Source organism: Penaeus japonicus, unplaced genomic scaffold (genome assembly GCF_977035675.1).
Source record: "Penaeus japonicus unplaced genomic scaffold, GWHDUDI00000001_assembly GWHDUDI00000030, whole genome shotgun sequence".
Classification (NCBI taxonomy): Eukaryota; Metazoa; Arthropoda; class Malacostraca; order Decapoda; family Penaeidae; genus Penaeus; species Penaeus japonicus.
The window spans coordinates 1149617-1167116 of NW_028234432.1; the positions used below are offsets into that span (position 1 = coordinate 1149617).

The following is a 17500-nucleotide window of genomic DNA, read 5'->3' on the forward strand; positions in this document are numbered from 1 at the left end:
GAGAGAGAGAAAGAGAGAGAGAGAGAGAGAAAGAGAGGGAGAGAATGAGAAAGAAAGAAAGAAAGAAAGAAAGAGAGAGAGAGAGAGAGCATGGAAAAAAACACTAGAGATTGGTAAAATAGGTGATTTTATAAAAAAAAATCAAATTAGAAAAAAATCAATTGGGTTATGTCAGCGTGACACGAAAGATTGATCAAATGGCAAAAACGAGTATATATACAATTTTAATTCCGCGGATACTTGTATATTCTTAAATAGGGAAGAGACTTTGTGGGCTAATATGCATGGGTTATACACTACTTAAAATAGGGATGGGGAACAGCTGTAGGCATGGGTTATTAAAGAATGGTAAGGTAAAGAAATAAATGTCTTATGCTCAACCCACAACCCACGCATTTGTAGTGGAGAGAGAGAGAGAGAGAGAGAGAGAGAGAGAGAGAGAGAGAGAGAGAGAGAGAGAGAGAGAGAGAGAGAGAGAGAGAGAGAGAGAGAGAGAGAGAGAGGGAGAGAGAGAGGAGAGAGGAGGAGAGAGAGAGAGAGAGAGAGAGAGAGAGAGAGAGAGAGAGAGAGAGAGAGAGAGAGAGAGAGAGAGAGAGAGAGAGAGAAAGATAGAGATACAGAGATCTAGAGAGAGAGAGAGAAGGAAGGGTCGAGGGTGAGAGGGGATGAGAGGCTAAAAGTAGGTTATTATGTGTGTGAGCAGCAAGAAAGAATTATCAAGAACCAAAAATTGAACTGACGTAAAAAAAATGGTCTATTGTTCAGGTGGCTTACGACATAGTAGCAGTGGGGGAAAAAAAGAAAAAGAAAAAAGAAAAAAGAAAAAAAAATTACAACAACCAAAGGTAGGTGTAAACAATTTTGTAGACTTAACATTCAGGGCTTTTCTAAGAGCGAATGGGAAGAAAAGAAAAGAAAAGAAAAGAAGAAAAGAAAAGAAAAGAAAAAAAAACAATCAAAAAAAGATTCCCCGGCTCAATATCCGTGTGGGTTGATACGGAAAAGGAGATACTTTGCGGTCGGATAAACCAGATGCTGTTAGGATCTTGAGGTGAGAAGGAGAGGAAGAGGAGGAGCAAGAGGAGAAGTAGGAAGAAGCAGAGAAGGAGGAGGAAGAGGAGAAGGAGGAGGAGGAAGAGGAGGAGCTAGGAGAAAAAGAAGGAGAAGGAGAAGGCGGAGGAAGAGGAGGAGGAGGAGAAGTAGGAGGAAGAGGAGAAGTAGGAGGAAGAGGAGGAGCAGCAAGAGGAGAAGGAGCAATAGGAAGAGGAGAAGCAAGAGAAGGAGGAGCAAGAGGAGGAGGAGCAGCAAGAGGAGGAGGAGGAGCAAGAGGAGAAGGAGGAGCAAGAGGAGGAGGAGGAGGAGGAGGAGGAAGAGGAGGAGGAAGAAGAGAAGGAGGAGGAAGGGGAATAGGGAGGAGGATGAGGAGGAGAAGGAGGAGGAAGAGGAGAAGGAGGAGGAAGAGGAGAAGGAGGAGGAAGAGGAGAAGGAGGAGGAAGAGAAGGAGGAGGAAGAGGAGGAGGAGGAAGAGGAGAAGGAGCAAGAGGAAGAGGAGCAAGAGGAGAAGGAGCAATAGGAAGAGGAGGAGGAAGAGGAGAAGTAGGAGGAAGAGGAGAAGTAGGAGGAAGAGGAGGAGGAGCAAGAGGAGGAGGAGCAAGAGGAAGAGGAGGAGCAAGAGGAGGAGGAGCAAGAGGAGAAGGAGCAAGAGGAGGAGGAGCAAGAGGAGGAGGAGCAAGAGGAGAAGTAGGTGGAGGGAAGAAGGGGAGGGGGCAAAGGAAAAGGGGGTGGGGAGGAAATGAGGGCAGGGGGTAAGGAGGGCCAAAAGACAAAGGGAAAAAGAGGGGGAAGGCCTGAAAAAGGCCAAGTGATGGGCAAGGGGGGGGGAACAAAAGGAAAGGGAAGGGGTGGAGTGAGGTGAGCATAGGAAGAGGAGGAGCAAGAGGAGGAGCAGCAGCAAGAGGAGGAGGAGGAGGAAGAGGAGGAGGAGGAGGAGGAGGAAGAGGAGCTAGAGGAGAAAAAGAAGGAGAAGGAGAAGGAGAAGGCAGAGGAGGAGGAGAATGAGGAAGATGAGAAGGAGAAGGAAAAGGACGAGAAGGAAAATGAAAAAGAAAGGAGGAGCAGCAAGGGAGCAGCAACAATAGCAGCAGCAGCAGGAGGAGGAGGAAGAGGAAGAGGAAGAGGAAGAGGAGGAGGAAGAGGAGGAGGAGTAGTAGAAGAAGAAGTAGTAAGAGGAGTAGTAGAAGTAGTAGGAGGAGCAGGAGGAGTAGGAGGAGTAGGAGGAGTAGGAGGAGTAGGAGGAGTAGGAGTAGGAGGAAGAAGAATAGAAGTAGTAGTAGGAGGAGGAGTAGTAGAAGAAGAAGTAGTAAGAGGAGTAGTAGAAGTAGTAGGAGGAGCAGGAGGAGCAGGAGGAGTAGGAGGAGTAGGAGGAGTAGGAGGAGTAGGAGTAGGAGGAAGAAGAATAGAAGTAGTAGTAGGAGGAGGAGTAGTAGAAGAAGTAGTAGTAAGAGGAGTAGTAGAAGTAGTAGTAGTAAGAGGAGGAGGAGAAGAAGAAGTAGTAGTAGGAGTAGGAGTAGAATTAGTAGGAGTAGCAGGAGAAAGAAGAAAAATAGCAGTAGAAAGATAATGAGGAGAAGTAGAAGTAGGAGGAGAGGAGAGTCAAGAAAAAGAAAAGAAGAAAAAATAATTGAACAGAATAAAGGAAACGAAGAATGCGATGCAAGTGAGAGAGAGAGAGAGAGAGAGAGAGAAGCGCATTAAAATCACCCGAAATCAACGAAAGCTCCACTACTAAAATATGCGAGAGTATTCATTTCGTTTCTCTCAGCATTACCATGTCGGTCCCGTTCATTTCGACTACCTCGTCAGCCTCCTTCAACATGACCTGACCTTTCACTCGAGAGTCACGGGCCCGCGAGAAAGAAAGAGGAAACATAGCTCGAGAGGAGGGATACGCAGAAGATATCATTGATGAGAGCTGAATAAGTAAAAGGATTATAAGATTAGTAAGAGAAGTAGACAAAAGAGATAGATAAAAAGATACCATGTCAAGTCTGTGATAAGAAAAAAAAAAATAAAAATGCAATGCCACAAAGTAAACAATAATTAAAAACAAAAACAAAAAGGAAATACCGATATAAACTGAAATTTAATGTTCATACATGAATCATTTACACAGTGGCTGATTATTTAAAGAGTGAAGATACGTCATCAGTAACAGATATTTTCCCAACACGGTAGAAGAGGGAGAAATACGACGTAGAGACACAAACAATGAAGAGTAAGAATAAAAGACCGACAAAGAAAAAAATAAAAAAACCAGCTGAGGGGTAAAGTAGAAACACGAACAAGGAAAACCATGCAAAAAAGGAAAAGAAAAGAATACTATCGAAAAACTGTAACAATAACACAACTATAATCACACTCACATAACACACAGATACAACAAACACACACAATACACTACACAAAAAAAAAAAAAAAAAAATAATAAAAAAAAAAATAGATAAAAAAGAGCCAGACAAACGGAACCTGACCTTATTAAGACCGATAGATATAATACCAAGTTAGACGAGAAGATAGAAATGAAGGTAGACGGGCTCAAGACACACGAAGAGGATACTATGGTATGCTGCATGACACATTCCCGAATACCAGGAAACATATCTCGTGACATCAGCTAACAATGCTCGTCTCACGTGAGTCCTCCTGACCATGGTCCGCTCCGCCCCTCGCCTTTCGTGGTGGCTCGTGGCTCATGTCGGGCCGGACGAACTCAGGCGGTACAGGTGGGAGGGGAAGGTGAGGTACGGAAAGGATCGGAGGATGGTTGTGACTGGTGGTGGTGGGGCTGAAGTGTGTGTGAGAGGCATGGGCCGGGAGAAGAGGAGGGAAAGGGCATGGAGGAGAGGATGGGTGGGAATGAGAGGAGGAGGAGGAGAAGGTATGGGGTGAGGAAGCTGGAGGAGGAGGAGAGGATGGGTGGGAAGGGTAGGAGGAGAGGAGGAAGAGGTATGGAGTGGGAAGGGAGGAGGAGGAGAAGGTATGGAAGAAGGAAGGGTGGGGTAGGACGGGGATGGAGGACAGGGAGGCGTAGAGGCCAGGAGGAGCAAGAGATGGCGTGGCGGCATGGGTAGATGAGGAGGCGGAGGTGGATGGGGTGGATAGGGAGGGGAGGAGTGATGAGGAAGTAGAGGATGGGTTTTGAAAGGGAGGAGGAGGAGGAGAGGATGAGTATTTGCGGAAGAAGGAAAAAGGAGATTGAGGAGGAGGATGGGGGAAAGGTAAGGAATGAATGTAGGGGAGGAGGAGAGGGAGAATTTGAAAGAGAGGTGGGAAGGGAGGAGAAGAGTCGCAGCTGAGGATTAGAGGCATGTGTGGGAATGGGGTGGTATGGATATTGGATGGGGGGGTAAAGTTAGGAGGCAGTGATTTTAAATGATGGTGAGTCTGTATATTGCGAGGAGGAGGATGAGGAATAGGGGCTGGTAGAGACGAAGGAGTGAGGAGAGGATGGGGGCTTAAGGAGCAAGGGAGGAGACGGAGGAGGGAGTCGTGAAGGACTCTGAGGATGGCATGGTCGAGGGAAGGAGAGGAAGGAGGAGGGCCGGGCGGAGGAGGAGAGGATGGGTGGGAAGGGAGGAGGAGGAGGAGAGGATGGGTGGGAAGGGAGGAGGAGGAGAGGATGGGGGGGAAGGGAGGAGGAGGAGGAGAGGATGGGTGGGAAGGGAGGAGGAGGAGAGGATGGGGGGGAAGGGAGGAGGAGGAGAGGAGGGGGGGGGAGGGAGGAGGAGGTAGAGGCTGTTATTGGGATTGTGAGGGGACGGCGTAGGCGTGGGTGGGAAGGAAGGAGGGAGCGATGAGGATGGGACGGTGAAGGAGGTAGGGGAGAGGAATGGGTGGTAGCGATTACGGACGAGAGGGAGGAGGAGAGGAGGGGGGGACGGGGAATGGTGAGCGTATGGAGGTATGAGGAAGGCGCGGGGAAATGCTTGAGTTGTAGAGGAGAGGATGGGGGGGAAGGGAGGAGGAGGAGGAGGAGAGGATGGGAGGGAAGGGAGGAGGAGGAGAGGATGGGGGGGAAGGGAGGAGGAGGAGGAGAGGATGGGGGGGAAGGGAGGAGGAGGAGAGGATGGGTGGGAAGGGAGGAGGAGGAGGAGAGGAGGGGGGGGGAGGGAGGAGGAGGAGAGGATGGGGGGGAAGGGAGGAGGAGGAGAGGATGGGTGGGAAGGGAGGAGGAGGAGAGGATGGGGGGGAAGGGAGGAGGAGGAGAGGATGGGGGGGAAGGGAGGAGGAGGAGAGGATGGGGGGGAAGGGAGGAGGAGGAGAGGATGGGGGTCTGTGCGCGAGATAGGAAGGAGGAGTGGATGGGTTGGGAAGGGAGGAGGAGGAGAGGAAGGAGGGGAAGGGAGGAGGAGGGAGGAGAGAGGATGGGTGGGGAAGGGAGGAGGAGGAGAGGATGTTTATTTAGGTGGGAAGGGAGGAGGAGGAGGATAGGGGGGGGGGGGTGAGGAGACGGAAGGGGGGGAAGGTGAGGAGGAGAGGAAGGGGGGGAAGGGCGGAGGGAGAGGGATTGGGTGGGGGGGGGGAGGAGAGGATGGGTGGGAAGGGAGGAGGAGGAGAGGATGGGTGGGAAGGGAGGAGGAGGAGAGGATGGGTGGGAAGGGAGGAGGAGGAGAGGATGGGTGGGAAGGGAGGAGGAGGAGAGGATGGGTGGGAAGGGAGGAGGAGGAGAGGAGGGGGGGGAAGGGGGGAGGAGGAGGGGAGGATGGGGGGGGAGGGGAGGGAGGAGGAGAGTGGAGGGGGAAGGGAGGAGGAGGAGATGAGGATGGGGGGGAAGGGAGGAGGAGGAGAGGATGGGAGGGAAGGGAGGAGGAGGAGAGGATGGGGGGGAAGGGAGGAGGAGGAGGAGAGGATGGGTGGGAAGGGAGGAGGAGGAGGAGAGGATGGGGGGGAAGGGAGGAGGAGGAGAGGATGGGTGGGAAGGGAGGAGGAGGAGAGGATGGGGGGGGAGGGAGGAGGAGGAGAGGAGGGGGGGGGAGGGAGGAGGAGGAGAGGAGGGGGGGGGGGGGAGGAGGAGGAGAGGATGGGTGGGAAGGGAGGAGGAGGAGGAGAGGAGGGGAAGGGAGGAGGAGGAGATAGGGAAATGGGGGAGAGGGGAGGAAGGAGGGAGGGAGGAGAGGAGGGGGGGGAAGGGAGAGGAGGAGGAGGAGGAGGGGGAGGGAGGAGAGGATGGGGGATGGAGGAGAGGGAGGAGGGGAGGGAGGAGGAGGGGAGGAGGAGGAGAGGAAGGGGGGAAGGAGGAGGAGGGGAGAGGAGGGTGGAGAAGGGAGGAGGAGGAGTAGGGGGGGAGGAGGAGGAGGAGAGGGAGGGGGAGGAGAGGAGGGAGAGAGGACGGAGAGGAGGGAGGAGAGAGAAGGAGTGGAGGGGAAGGGAGGAGGAGGAGGGGAGGGGGAGGGAGGAGGGAGGTAGGGCTGAAGGGAGGAAGGAGAGGATGGGGGGAGGGAGGGGAGGAGGGAAGGATGGGGGGAAGGGAGGGGAGGAGGAGAGGAGGGAGGAGGAGGCGGGGGAGGAGGGTGAGGAGAGGGAGGAGGGAGAGGAGAGTAAGGGTGGGAAGGGAGAGAAGGAGACAGGAGGAGGATTGGGTGGGAAGAGGAGGTAGGAGGGAGAAGAGGGATGGGGTGGGAAGGGAGGAGGAGGGAGAGGATGGGGAGGGGGCAGAAGAGCGAGGAGGAGGAGGAGGAGGATGGGAAGGGAGGAGGAGGAGAGATGGAGTTGGAGGAGGAGGAGGAGGAGGGGGAGGGAAGGGCAGGAGGAGGAAGAGGATGGGGGGGGAAGGGAGGGGAGGAGAGGAGATGGGGGGGAGTGGGAAGGGAGGAGGAGGAGAAAGAGGATGGGAAGTGAGGAAGGAGGAGGGGAGAGGATGGGAGGAGGAAGGAGGTGGAGGAGAGTCTGGACCAAGGGGAAGAGTGAGGAGGAGTAGGAGAGGATGTGTGGAAGGTCTAGGAGGAGAGAGGATGGGGGGAGAAGTGGAGGATGGAGGAGATGGAGAGAGAGAGAAGAGGAGGAGGAGGAGGAGAGGAGGTGGGAGAAGGAGAGGAGGAGGAGAGGGGATGGGGAGGGGAAGGGAGGAGGAGAGAGGAGAGTGGGTGGGAGAGAATGGAGGACACAGGAGGGAGAGGATGGGCAGGAATGGAGAGGAGAAGAGAGGAGGTGGAAGGGTGTAGGAGAAGGGAGGAGGAGGATGAGGATGGGTGAGGAGAGGGAGAGGAGGGAGGAAAGGGCGAGGATGGAGGGGGAGGGGAGGAGGAGGAGGAGGAGAGGATGGGTGGAAGGAGGGAGGAGGAACACAAAAGAGGAGAGAGGAGTGAGAAGGGAAGGGGGAGCGAGGAAGAGATGGTCACATGGGAAGGGAGAGAGGAGGGGGAGGATGGGGGGGAAGGGAGGAGGAGAGAGAGGATGGGGGTTGGTGAGAGGGAGGAAGAGATGAGGAGGGATGGGTGGGTAAGGGAGTGGAGAGAGGAGAGGATAGGTGTGGAAGGGAAGGAGTAAGGAGAGGATGGGGTGGGAAGGAGTAGTGATGGAGGGAGAGGTAGGTGGGGTGGGGAAGGGTGGGTAAGGAGGAGGAGGAGAGGAAAGTCGCAAGTGGGTGGGAAGGAAGGGAGGAGGGAGAGATGAGGGGGTAAAGGAGGGAGGAGGAGGGAGAGGAAGGGGGAAAGGAGGAGGAGGATGTGAAGAGGAGGAGGAGGATGGGAGGGGGAAGTGCACGGAGGAGGAGGGAGACGTGTAGAGGGAAGGGAAATAAAAATGAAGGGAAGGAGGAAGGAGAGATGAAGGAGGGGGGGGAGCAAGGGAGGAGCGAGAAAGGAGGAGGAGAGAATGGGAGGAGGAAGGGAGGAGGAGGAAGCGGCATGGGTGGGAGGGAGGAGGAGGGTAGGTAGAGAGGATGGGTGGGAAGGTGTGGAGGAGGTGGAGAAGATGGGTGGAAGGAGGAGGAGGAGGAGAGGATGGGGAGAGGAGGAATAGGAGGAGGAGGACGGAGAGGATGGGAGAGGAGGGAAGGGGAGTGAGGTGGAGAGGATGGGAGGGAAGGGAGGAGGAGGAGGAGAGGAGAGGATGGGAGGAAGGGAGGAGGAGGAGGAGAGGATGGGGAGGGAGGAAGGGAGGAGAGGAGAGGAGGGGAGGAGAAGGGAGTGAGGAGAGAGGATGGAGGGAGGTGGGAAGGGAAGGAGGAGGTGGAGGAGAGGAGGGTGGGAAAGGAGGGATGGAGGTGGAGGAGGATGGGAGGGAAGGGAGGAGGAGGAGGAGAGGAGAGGGGAGGAGGGAGGAAAGGGGAGGAGGGGAGGAACAGAAGGATGTGGAAGTGGGAAGCGTGGGAGGAGGAGAGGATTGGGGGGTGGGAGGAGGAAGGAGAGGATGGGTGGGGATGGGAGGAGGGCTCCTCCTCCCTCTCCTCGCCGCGCTCTCGCGCTCCCCGCTCCTCTCCTCTCGCGCTCCTCCCTCCCTCCCTCTCGCTCTCTCCTCCTCTCCCGCTCCCTCTCCCGCCGCGCGTCTCGCTCGCTCTCCCTCCCCTCCTCGCCTGCGCTCTCCGCTCCCTCTCCGCCGCTCCTCTCTCGCTCTCGCTCTCGCGCTCCGCTCGCTCCCCCCTCCTCCCGCGCCCGCCCCCTCTCGCCCCCGCCCCTCCCGCGCGCCCGCTCCCCCCCCCCCCCCCCCCCCCCCCCCCCCCCCCCCCCCCCCCCCCCCCCCCCCCCCCCCCCCCCCCCCCCCCCCCCCCCCCCCCCCCCCCCGCGCTCCTCCCTCCCCCGCCTCTCCGCCGCTCCTCTCCGCTCTCCGCCGCTCTCCTCTCCCGCGCCTCGCTCTCCCTCTCCCCCGCCCCCCCCCCCCCCCCCCCCCCCCCCCCCCCCCCCCCCCCCCCCCCCCCCCCCCCCCCCCCCCCCCCCCCCCCCCCCCCCCCCCCCCCCCCCCCCCCCCCCCCCCCCCCCCCCCCCCCCCCCCCCCCCCCCCCCCCCCCCGCCCCTCCCCCCCCCCCCCTCCCCCCCCTCCCCCCCCCCCCCCCCCCCCCCCCCCCCCCCCCCCCCCCCCCCCCCCCCCCCCCCCCCCCCCCCCCCCCCCCCCCCCCCCCCCCCCCCCCCCCCCCCCCCCCCCCCCCCCCCCCCCCCCCCCCCCCCCCCCCCCCCCCCCCCCCCCCCCCCCCCCCCCCCCCCCCCCCCCCCCCCCCCCCCCCCCCCCCCCCCCCCCCCCCCCCCCCCCCCCCCCCCCCCCCCCCCCCCCCCCCCCCCCGCCCCCCGCCACCCCCCCCCCCCCCCCCCCGGGGGGGGGGGGGGGGGGGGGGGGGGGGGGGGGGGGGGGGGGGGGGGGGGGGGGGGGGGGGGGGGGGGGGGGGGGGGGGGGGGGGGGGGGGGGGGGGGGGGGGGGGGGGGGGGGGGGGGGGGGGGGGGGGGGGGGGGGGGGCGCCCTCTCCTCTCCCTCTCCTCTCCCCGCTCCCTCGCCCCCCCCCTCTCGCTCCCCGCGCCCCCCGCCTCGTCGCCGCGCTCCGCTCGTCGCCTCGCCCCCGCCGCCCTCGCTCTCCTCGCCTCCGCGCTCGCCCCCGCTCCCTCGCCTCCCCCTCCGCCCCGCTCCCGCGCTCCGCTCTCGCCCCTCCCCGCTCTCCGCCCGCGCGCCCTCGCTCCCTGCTCCCTCTCTCCCCCCGCCTCGCTCCTCCTCCTCTCTCGCTCTCTCTCTCTCGCGCCGCTCCCTCTCTCTCCGCTCCCGCGCCTCCTCTCTCCGCGCGCTCCCCGGCCTCCTCTCCGCCGCCCGCTCCCCGCCGCCCTCGCGCCTTCCTCGCCCGCTCCCCTCCTCCTCCCTCCGCCCTCCCTCCCTCCGCCTCCTCGCCCCGCTCCTCTCCTCGTCTCCCCTCCGCCCGCTCGCTCCTCCCCGCGCCCTCTCCCCTCCTCCCGCCTGCTCTCTCCTCTCTCTCCGCTCGCCTCTCCGTCGCCTCTCTCCTCCTCCTCTCCGCTCCTCTCCCGCCCTCGCGCCCGCCCTCGCGCTCTCCGCTCCTCCTCGCTCCCTCTCCCTCTCCCGCCCCTCCTCTCTCTCTCTCTCCTCTCTCCCCTCTCCCGCCTCGTCGCCCCGCTCCCCGCCTCTCCTCCTCTCCCCGCTCTCCGCCGCCGCTCGCTCCTCTCGCTCTCCTCTCGCGCCGCCTCTCTCCCCTCTCTCGCTCCGCCCCCTCCGCTCTCTCCCTCCTCCTCCCCCGCCTCCTCCCGCCCTCGCCCGCTCCCCGCCCCGCTCTCCGCTCTCTCCTCGCTCCCCCCTCGCCCTCCCCTCCCTCCCTCGTCCCCCTCCCCCCCCGCCGCCCCTCCCCTCCCGCTCTCCCCCGCCCCCCCCCGCCTCCCTCCGCCCTCCTCCCTCGCCGCTCCTCTCTCGCTCCCTTCCTCGGCCTCGCCGCCTCTCCCCCGCCCCCCCCTCCCCCCTCGCCCTCCGCCTCCTCCCCCCTCCCTCTCGCCTCTCCGCTTCTCCCTCCCCCCCTCCGCCCTCGCCCCCCGCCTCCGCGCCCCTGCTCCTCCGCCCTCTCCCCTCCGCGCGCTCCTCCCCCCCCGCTCCTCCTCTCTCCTCTCTCTCTCCCTCCTCGCCGCCCTCCCTCCTCTCCTCCGCCTCTCCTCTCGCCCCCCCGCTCCTCTCGCCGCGCTCTCTCTCCCCTCTCGCTCCTCTCCGCCTCTCCGCCGTCGTCCCGCCTCCTCTCCCTCGCCCCCCTCTTTCTCCCCTCGCCCCTCTCCTCCTCGCCGCTCTCCCCCTCGCCCTCTCGCTCTCCCCCCCCCCCCCCCCGCCGCGCCCTCCACGCCCGCCTCGCCGTCGCGCACCGGTCGGAGCGTCGCGCGCGCTCGCTCCGCCTCGTCCTCCCGCTCCGCCCCGCGCGCCTCGCCGCTCGCCGCTCCGCGCTCTCGCCCGCTCTCCCTCCCCTCGCTGCTGCCGCGCCCCCCCGCTCTCGCGCCTCGCGCCTCGCCGCTGCTCCCGCGCCGCGCTCGCCCTCCCCGCGCGCTCCTGCGCCGCGCCTCGCGCTCGCCTCCGCTCGACTTCCGCTCGCGCTCCGCGCCGCCCGCGCGCGCTCCGCCCCCGGCCCGCGGGTGGGGAGGGGAGGGGGGGAGAACGTAGGGGGAGAGAGATAGAGAGGGAAGGGGAGGAGGAAGGGGAGGAGAGGGGAGGGGAAGGGGAGGGGGAGAGGGAAGGAGAGGAGGAGAGGGGAGGAGAGGGAAGGAGAGGAGGAGAGGGAAGGAGAGGAGGAGAGGGAAGGGGAGGAGGAGAGGGAAGGGGAGGAGGAGAGGGAAGGGGAGGAGGAGAGGGAAGGGGAGGAGGAGAGGGAAGGAGAGGAGGAGAGGGAAGGAGAGGGAAGGGGAGGGAAGGGGAGGGAAGGAGAGGGAAGGGGAGGAGGAGAGGGAAGGAGAGGAGGAGAGGGAAGGAAAGGAGGAGAGGGAAGGAAAGGAGGAGAGGGAGGGGGAGGAGGAGAGGGAGGGGGAGGAGGAGAGGGAGGGGGAGGAGGAGAGGGAGGGGGAGGAGAGGGAGGGGGAGGAGGAGAGGGAGGGGGAGGAGGAGAGGGAGGGGGAGGAGGAGAGGGAAGGGGAGGAGGAGAGGAAAGTGGGGAGGAGTAAGTAGGAAGGAGAGGAGAGGAAAGTGGGGAGGAGTAAGTAGGAAGGAGAGGAGAGGAAAGTGGGGAGGAGAAAGTAGGAAGGAGAGGAGAGGAAAGTGGGGAGGAGTAAGTAGGAAGGAGAGGAGAGGAAAGTGGGGAGGAGTAAGTAGGAAGGAGAGGAGAGGAAAGTGGGGAGGAGTAAGTAGGAAGGAGAGGAGAGGAAAGTGGGGAGGAGTAAGTAGGGAGGGGAGGCGTAAGTAGGAAGGAAGAGGAGGAACGTGGGGAGGAGTAAGTAGGAAGGAGAGGAAAGGAAAGTGGGGAGGAGTAACTGGAAGGTAGGAAGGGAGAGGAGAGGAAAGTGGGGAGGAGAAAGTAGGAAGGAGAGGAAAGGAAAGTGGGGAGGAGTAAGTAGGAAGGAGAGGAGAGGAAAGTGGGGAGGAGTAAGTAGGAAGGAGAGGAGAGGAAAGTGGGGAGGAGTAAGTAGGAAGGAGAGGAAAGGAAAGTGGGGAGGAGTAAGTAGGAAGGAGAGGAGAGGAAAGTGGGGAGGAGAAAGTAGGAAGGAGAGGAAAGGAAAGTGGGGAGGAGTAAGTAGGAAGGAGAGGAGAGGAAAGTGGGGAGGAGTAAGTAGGAAGGAGAGGAAAGGAAAGTGGGGAGGAGTAAGTAGGAAGGAGAGGAGAGGAAAGTGGGGAGGAGTAAGTAGGAAGGAGAGGAGAGGAAAGTGGGGAGGAGTAAGTAGGAAGGAGAGGAGAGGAAAGTGGGGAGGAGTAAGTAGGAAGGAGAGGAGAGGAAAGTGGGGAGGAGTAAGTAGGAAGGAGAGGAGAGGAAAGTGGGGAGGAGTAAGTAGGAAGGAGAGGAGAGGAAAGTGGGGAGGAGTAAGTAGGAAGAGGGAGTGAAAGGGTGAAGAAGGGGTGAAGGGGAGAGGATAGATAAATTGGAGAGAGAAATGGAGAACAAACGAAAAATAATGAGGGAACAAGTGAAAGTGAGGGGAAGGAAAAGACAAAAAGAAATCATTACGAGGGATTAAGCAATCACTGCATATAATAAACCAAGAGAAGAAGAAAGAATAACGATTCAGGATACGATCTGTGACAGACGCTTATTTTCAAATAAAAACGAGAAAAAAAACAGCGTATACGCACCACCTTAACTTCCGGTCCCTCTCCTGATGACGGCGGATCCAAAACCTCGAAGGCGCCAGACCCGGCCTCCCCAACCTTCGAACTCTCCCTCGCGTCCTCCACCGTCTTCTCTTTCGTCGCCTCCTCCATCTCCTCCTGCTGCTGCTCCTTAGATTCTCCTCCTCCTTCGGCAGGAGCCTTACCGAGGGGCTTAGACGTAGCCGGATCGACCTTGGCGATCCTCCCGCTCCCAGGGCTTCGGATATTGAACGGGTCCTCGGGCTTTCTCGGGCTCTTCCCAGCGCCCCCTGCTGCGTCGCCGCCAGGAGCCTCCCGGACCTCCTCTTGACTATTCTTTTCTTCCGCTGTCTGCTGCTCTTTCGACTCGTCCTTCGCTAATTCCTGCTGCGCTGCCAGGCCGACCGGCAGGCGCAGGCCGCTCGTCACCTGGAGGAGTGGAGGGGACGGTGACGTTTTAATCGAATGAGAAAGGGAGGGAGGGAGAGGGGGGGGGGAGAGGGGGGAGAGATAGAGGAGGAGAGAGAGAGGGGATAGAGGGGAGAGAGAGAGGAGGAGAGAGAGAGAGAGAGGGGAGAGAGAGAGAGAGAGAGAGCCCCTGCCGCCCCCCCCCCCCCCCACCCCCCGGCGCCCCCCAGATCCCGGGCAGAGAGAGAGAGAGAGCCCCCCCGCGCCCACCCCCCCTCCCCCACCCGCCCCCCCCCGGCGCCCATAGATGGGGAGAGAGAGAGAGAGAGGGGGGCAGCCTCGCCGAGAGAGAGAGACCGCCGGGGGTGGTTGGGCAGAGAGAGAGAGAGAGGGGGGGCAGGACCCCCGCAGAGAGAGAGAGCGGCGGTGTGGCCGGGGCCCGGGCGGCCCCCCCCCCCCCGTTTGTGGCAGAGAGAGAGAGAGTTCGCAGGGGGGATAGATCTCCTCGAGAGAGACGCCTCGAGGGGATAGAGACGCGCGCGAGAGAGGGGATAGAGAGAGAGAGAGGGGATAGAGAGAGAGAGAACTTCTGCGCTCCGTGGGGATAGAGAGAGAGGGGTTTGCTGGGGGGGAAGCGAGGGGATAGAGAGAGATCTCGGAGTGGATAGATCGCGTCGAGAGAGAGAAAGGGCCCCCCCGCACCCGATAGAGAGAGAGAGAGAGGGCGCCCCCCCGCCCGCATAGAGAGAGAGAGAGGGATCCCCGATAGAGAGGAGAGAGGGGATAGAGCGAGAGAGGGGGGGGGATAATTTGCTTGTGAGTGAACAGAGAGGGGGGATGTGCAAGAGAGAGAGTGTTGCACTGTTGGGGATAGAGCGAGAGAGGGGCCGCCGCACTTGACCCCCCGCACGAGCGCCCGCCGCCCCCTCCCGCATAGTCCCCGGAGAGAGAGGGGATAGGAGAGAGATGGTATGGGGATAGAGAGAGAGGGGGATAGAGAGAGAGGGGGATAGAGAGAGAGAGGGGGATAGGTATAGAGAGAGAGAGAGGGATAGAGAGAGAGGGGTCTTATTATAGAGAGAGAAGGGCCGCCCGTTAGACCCCGAGAGGGGTTAGAGAGAGAGCGGGGATAGGGAGCCGTGGAGAGAGGGCGATAGGGAGAGAGAGAGGGGATAGGGAGAGAGAAGCATGAGGGGCCCCGCATCGAGAGAGAGGAGAGAGAGAGAGGGGACCCCGCTCAGAGAGGTAGGGAGCAAGAGGGGGGGGGGGCGGAGGGGGGGGGGGGGAGGGGGGGGGGGGGGAGGGGGGTGGTGGGGGGGGGTGGGGCGGGGGGGTGTCGAGGGGGGGGGGGGTAGAGTGGATGTGGGGGGGGGAGGAGGGCAGGAGGTGGGTTTCGGCAGGAGGGGTGAGAGGGGTAGGGGGGGGGGGGGACCTGGGGGGGGGCGGGGGGGCGGGGGACAGGGGGTTAGCGGGGATAGATGGTGGGGGAAAGGGGGGGTGGGGGGGGATTAGTGGGAGGGGGAGGAGGGGGGTGGGGCGGGGGGGGGCTGTGCGGGGGGGTCGTTTGGAACGAGGGTGAGGGGGTCGGACGGGGGCTAGGGGTGGTGTGGGGGGGGGGGGGGGGGGGGGGGGGGTAGGGGGGTTGCTGGTGGTGGGTAGAGAGAGAGGGGGGCTCGAGCGCTCGGGGGGGTTTCGAGACTAGAGAGAGAGGGGGGTTCGGTAGAGAGAGAGGGGGGGTAGACTTAGAGAGGGAAGGGAGGTGGTAGGGTAGGTTAGTTTTAGTAGAGGGGGTCGGTGAAGGGGGTAGAGTTTTATGAACGGGAAGGGCCCCCCCGGCGCGGCCTACTTAGTTCGAGAGGAAGAGTGGGTTCGTTAGATTAGAGTAGATTGGTTATAGAGAGGGAAGGGGGTATCAGGTAGGTGCGTAGAGAGGGAAGTGGTGGGGGGTTAGAGAGAGAGGGAAGGGGGGGTGTGTATAGAGGTTATTTTATATTGGTTTAGGGGGTAGAGAGGTGAGAGGAGAGGGGGTAGAGAGAGAGAGAGGGGGTAGAGAGAGAGAGGGGATAGAGAGAGAGAGGGGATAGAGAGAGAGAGGGGATAGAGAGAGAGGGGGATAGAGAGAGAGGGGGATAGAGAGAGAGGGGGATAGAGAGAGAGGGGGGATAGAGAGAGAGGGGGATAGAGAGAGAGGGGGATAGAGAGAGAGGGGGGTAGAGAGAGAGCCCCGCGCCCGCCCCCCGTATGCAGAGTCGGGCGGCGTTACGTGACGGCCACCCCCGCCCCCTGGGGGGGGGGATAGAGAGAGAGGGGCGCCGCGGTAGAGGTTAGAGAGAGAGAGAGAGAGGCCCCCGCGCGGTCCCCCCCGCCCGGTGGGGTAGGTAGAGAGAGAGAGAGAGAGGGGGGTAGAGAGGGAAGGGGATAGAGAGAGGGAAGGGGATAGAGAGAGGGAAGGGGATAGAGAGAGGGAAGGGGATAGAGAGAGTGGGGATAGAGAGAGAGAGAGAGGGGATAGAGAGAGAGGGGGGATAGAGAGTGTGACAGGTGCTCACAAAGGGTATTTTGAAGCCAAAGTCTGGTATTCTTAACTCCTTTATTTGGTGAATATCGGCATGGTTATATGGAAATAATTACAGGTCTCGATGGCTTCTGATGTCTTCTGTTTGGTGCGCGTCCCGCGGACGGGGCGGGCTCGGAGCGTCGGCTCGGCGCTCACGGCGCCTTTCCGAGGCGAAGCCAGGTGTGTCTGCAGGCGAGGTCGGGTAGAGAGAGGGCGAATGACCTGAGGTCGGCCCGTTTTATCTTGACCTAGCTAGGGAGACGCCATGAAGAGTTGCCCCTTCGTCTTTATAGCATCTAGGCCACGTGGCTTTCTCATGTCTCCACGTGGCTTGCACGTTGTCTCACAGACTGCCTGGTCACCTAAAAAGGCTTGTCCTCAAGCCGTAAAGTTGAAGTCGTCCTTGAAGGGCGAACGTGTCGTCCGGCCTTGCGTGGTTCAGGTCAACTTCTAACTCTGGCGGCGATGTCCGCGCGTCCTGGTGGCGCGTTCTTGTCGTTGTCCCACGTCCCGGATGTAGGATTCCGTTTCTTCGTTTCCCATGTTCTCTGTTCTTGGCAGCTGCTTCTTTGTTATTTTTTTTGCAGGCGGGAGTTCCACGTTATTAACTGAGATTGTCCGGCTGTCCTGTTCGACGGGTGCCACACTCTTGGTTTCTGGGAAATGACGGCCACGCTCTCTCTTCTGGGCGTTTTTGGCGTCTGCTGCTTCGGAGCTTCCAAACCGTGGTCTCTTTTGGGCGACCACATTCCGGGCCTCGTTTCGTAGTTAATGGCGTTCCGTAACCTGCTTGATAACCTTTACATACAGGGCCAATGGAAGAAGGAAAGAAAGACGAACAGAGAGTGGGGAGGGGAGGGAGAGGGGAGGAGAGGAGCAAGGGAGGGGAGGGAGAGGGGAAGAGAGGAGCAAGGAAGGGAGGGAGGGAGGGAGAGGGGAGGAGAGGAGCAAGGAAGGGAGGGAGGGAGGGAGAGGGGAGGAGAGGAGCAAGGAAGGGAGGGAGGGAGGGAGAGGGGAGGAGAGGAGCAAGGAAGGGAGGGAGGGAGGGAGAGGGGAGGAGAGGAGCAAGGAAGGGAGGGAGGGAGGGAGAGGGGAGGAGAGGAGCAAGGAAGGGAGGGAGGGAGGGAGGGAGAGGGGAGGAGAGGAGCAAGGGAGGGAGGGAGGGAGAGGGGAGGAGAGCAGCAAGGGAGGGAGGGAGGGAGAGGGGAGGAGAGCAGCAAGGAAGGGAGGGAGGGAGGGAGAGGGGAGGAGAGGAGGGAAGGGAGGGAGGGAGGGAGAGGGGAGGAGAGCAGCAAGGAAGGGAGGGAGGGAGGGAGAGGGGAGGAGAGCAGCAAGGAAGGGAGGGAGGGAGAGGGGAGGAGAGGAGCAAGGGAGGGAGAGGAGAGGAGAGGAACAAGGGAGGGAGGGAGGGAGAGGGGAGGAGAGGAGCAAGGGAGGGAGGGAGAGGGGAGGAGAGGAGCAAGGGAGGGAGGGAGAGGGGAGGAGAGGAGCAAGGGAGGGAGGGAGAGGGGAGGAGAGGAGCAAGGGAGGGAGGGAGAGGGGAGGAGAGGAGCAAGGGAGGGAGGGAGAGGGGAGGAGAGGAGCAAGGGAGGGAGAGGGGAGAGGAGAGGAGAGGAGCAAGGGAGGGAGGGAGAGGGGAGGAGAGGAGCAAGGGAGGGAGGGAGAGGGGAGGAGAGGGAGGGGGGAGGGGGAGGGGAGGAGAGGAGCAAGGGAGGGAGGGAGAGGAGAGGAGAGGAGCAAGGGAGGGAGAGGGGAGAGGAGAGGAGAGGAGCAAGGGAGGGAGAGGGGAGAGGAGAGGAGAGG

The 17500-nt window shown here is 61.3% G+C and overlaps 1 protein-coding gene across 1 annotated transcript in view; it reads right to left on the reverse strand.

The window, feature by feature from the left end:
- Window positions 1-2803: 2803 nt before the first annotated feature.
- Window positions 2804-17500, reverse strand: part of LOC147468117 (uncharacterized) — a 17476-nt gene continuing 2779 nt past the window's right edge. Inside the window, exons 2-3 of the mRNA XM_086554603.1 lie at window positions 12736-13161; window positions 2804-2971 (exon numbers count right to left, since the gene is read on the reverse strand). Of these exons, the coding sequence (XP_086410729.1) occupies window positions 2804-2971; window positions 12736-13161 (594 nt within the window). The remainder of the gene's footprint in view (window positions 2972-12735; window positions 13162-17500) is intronic.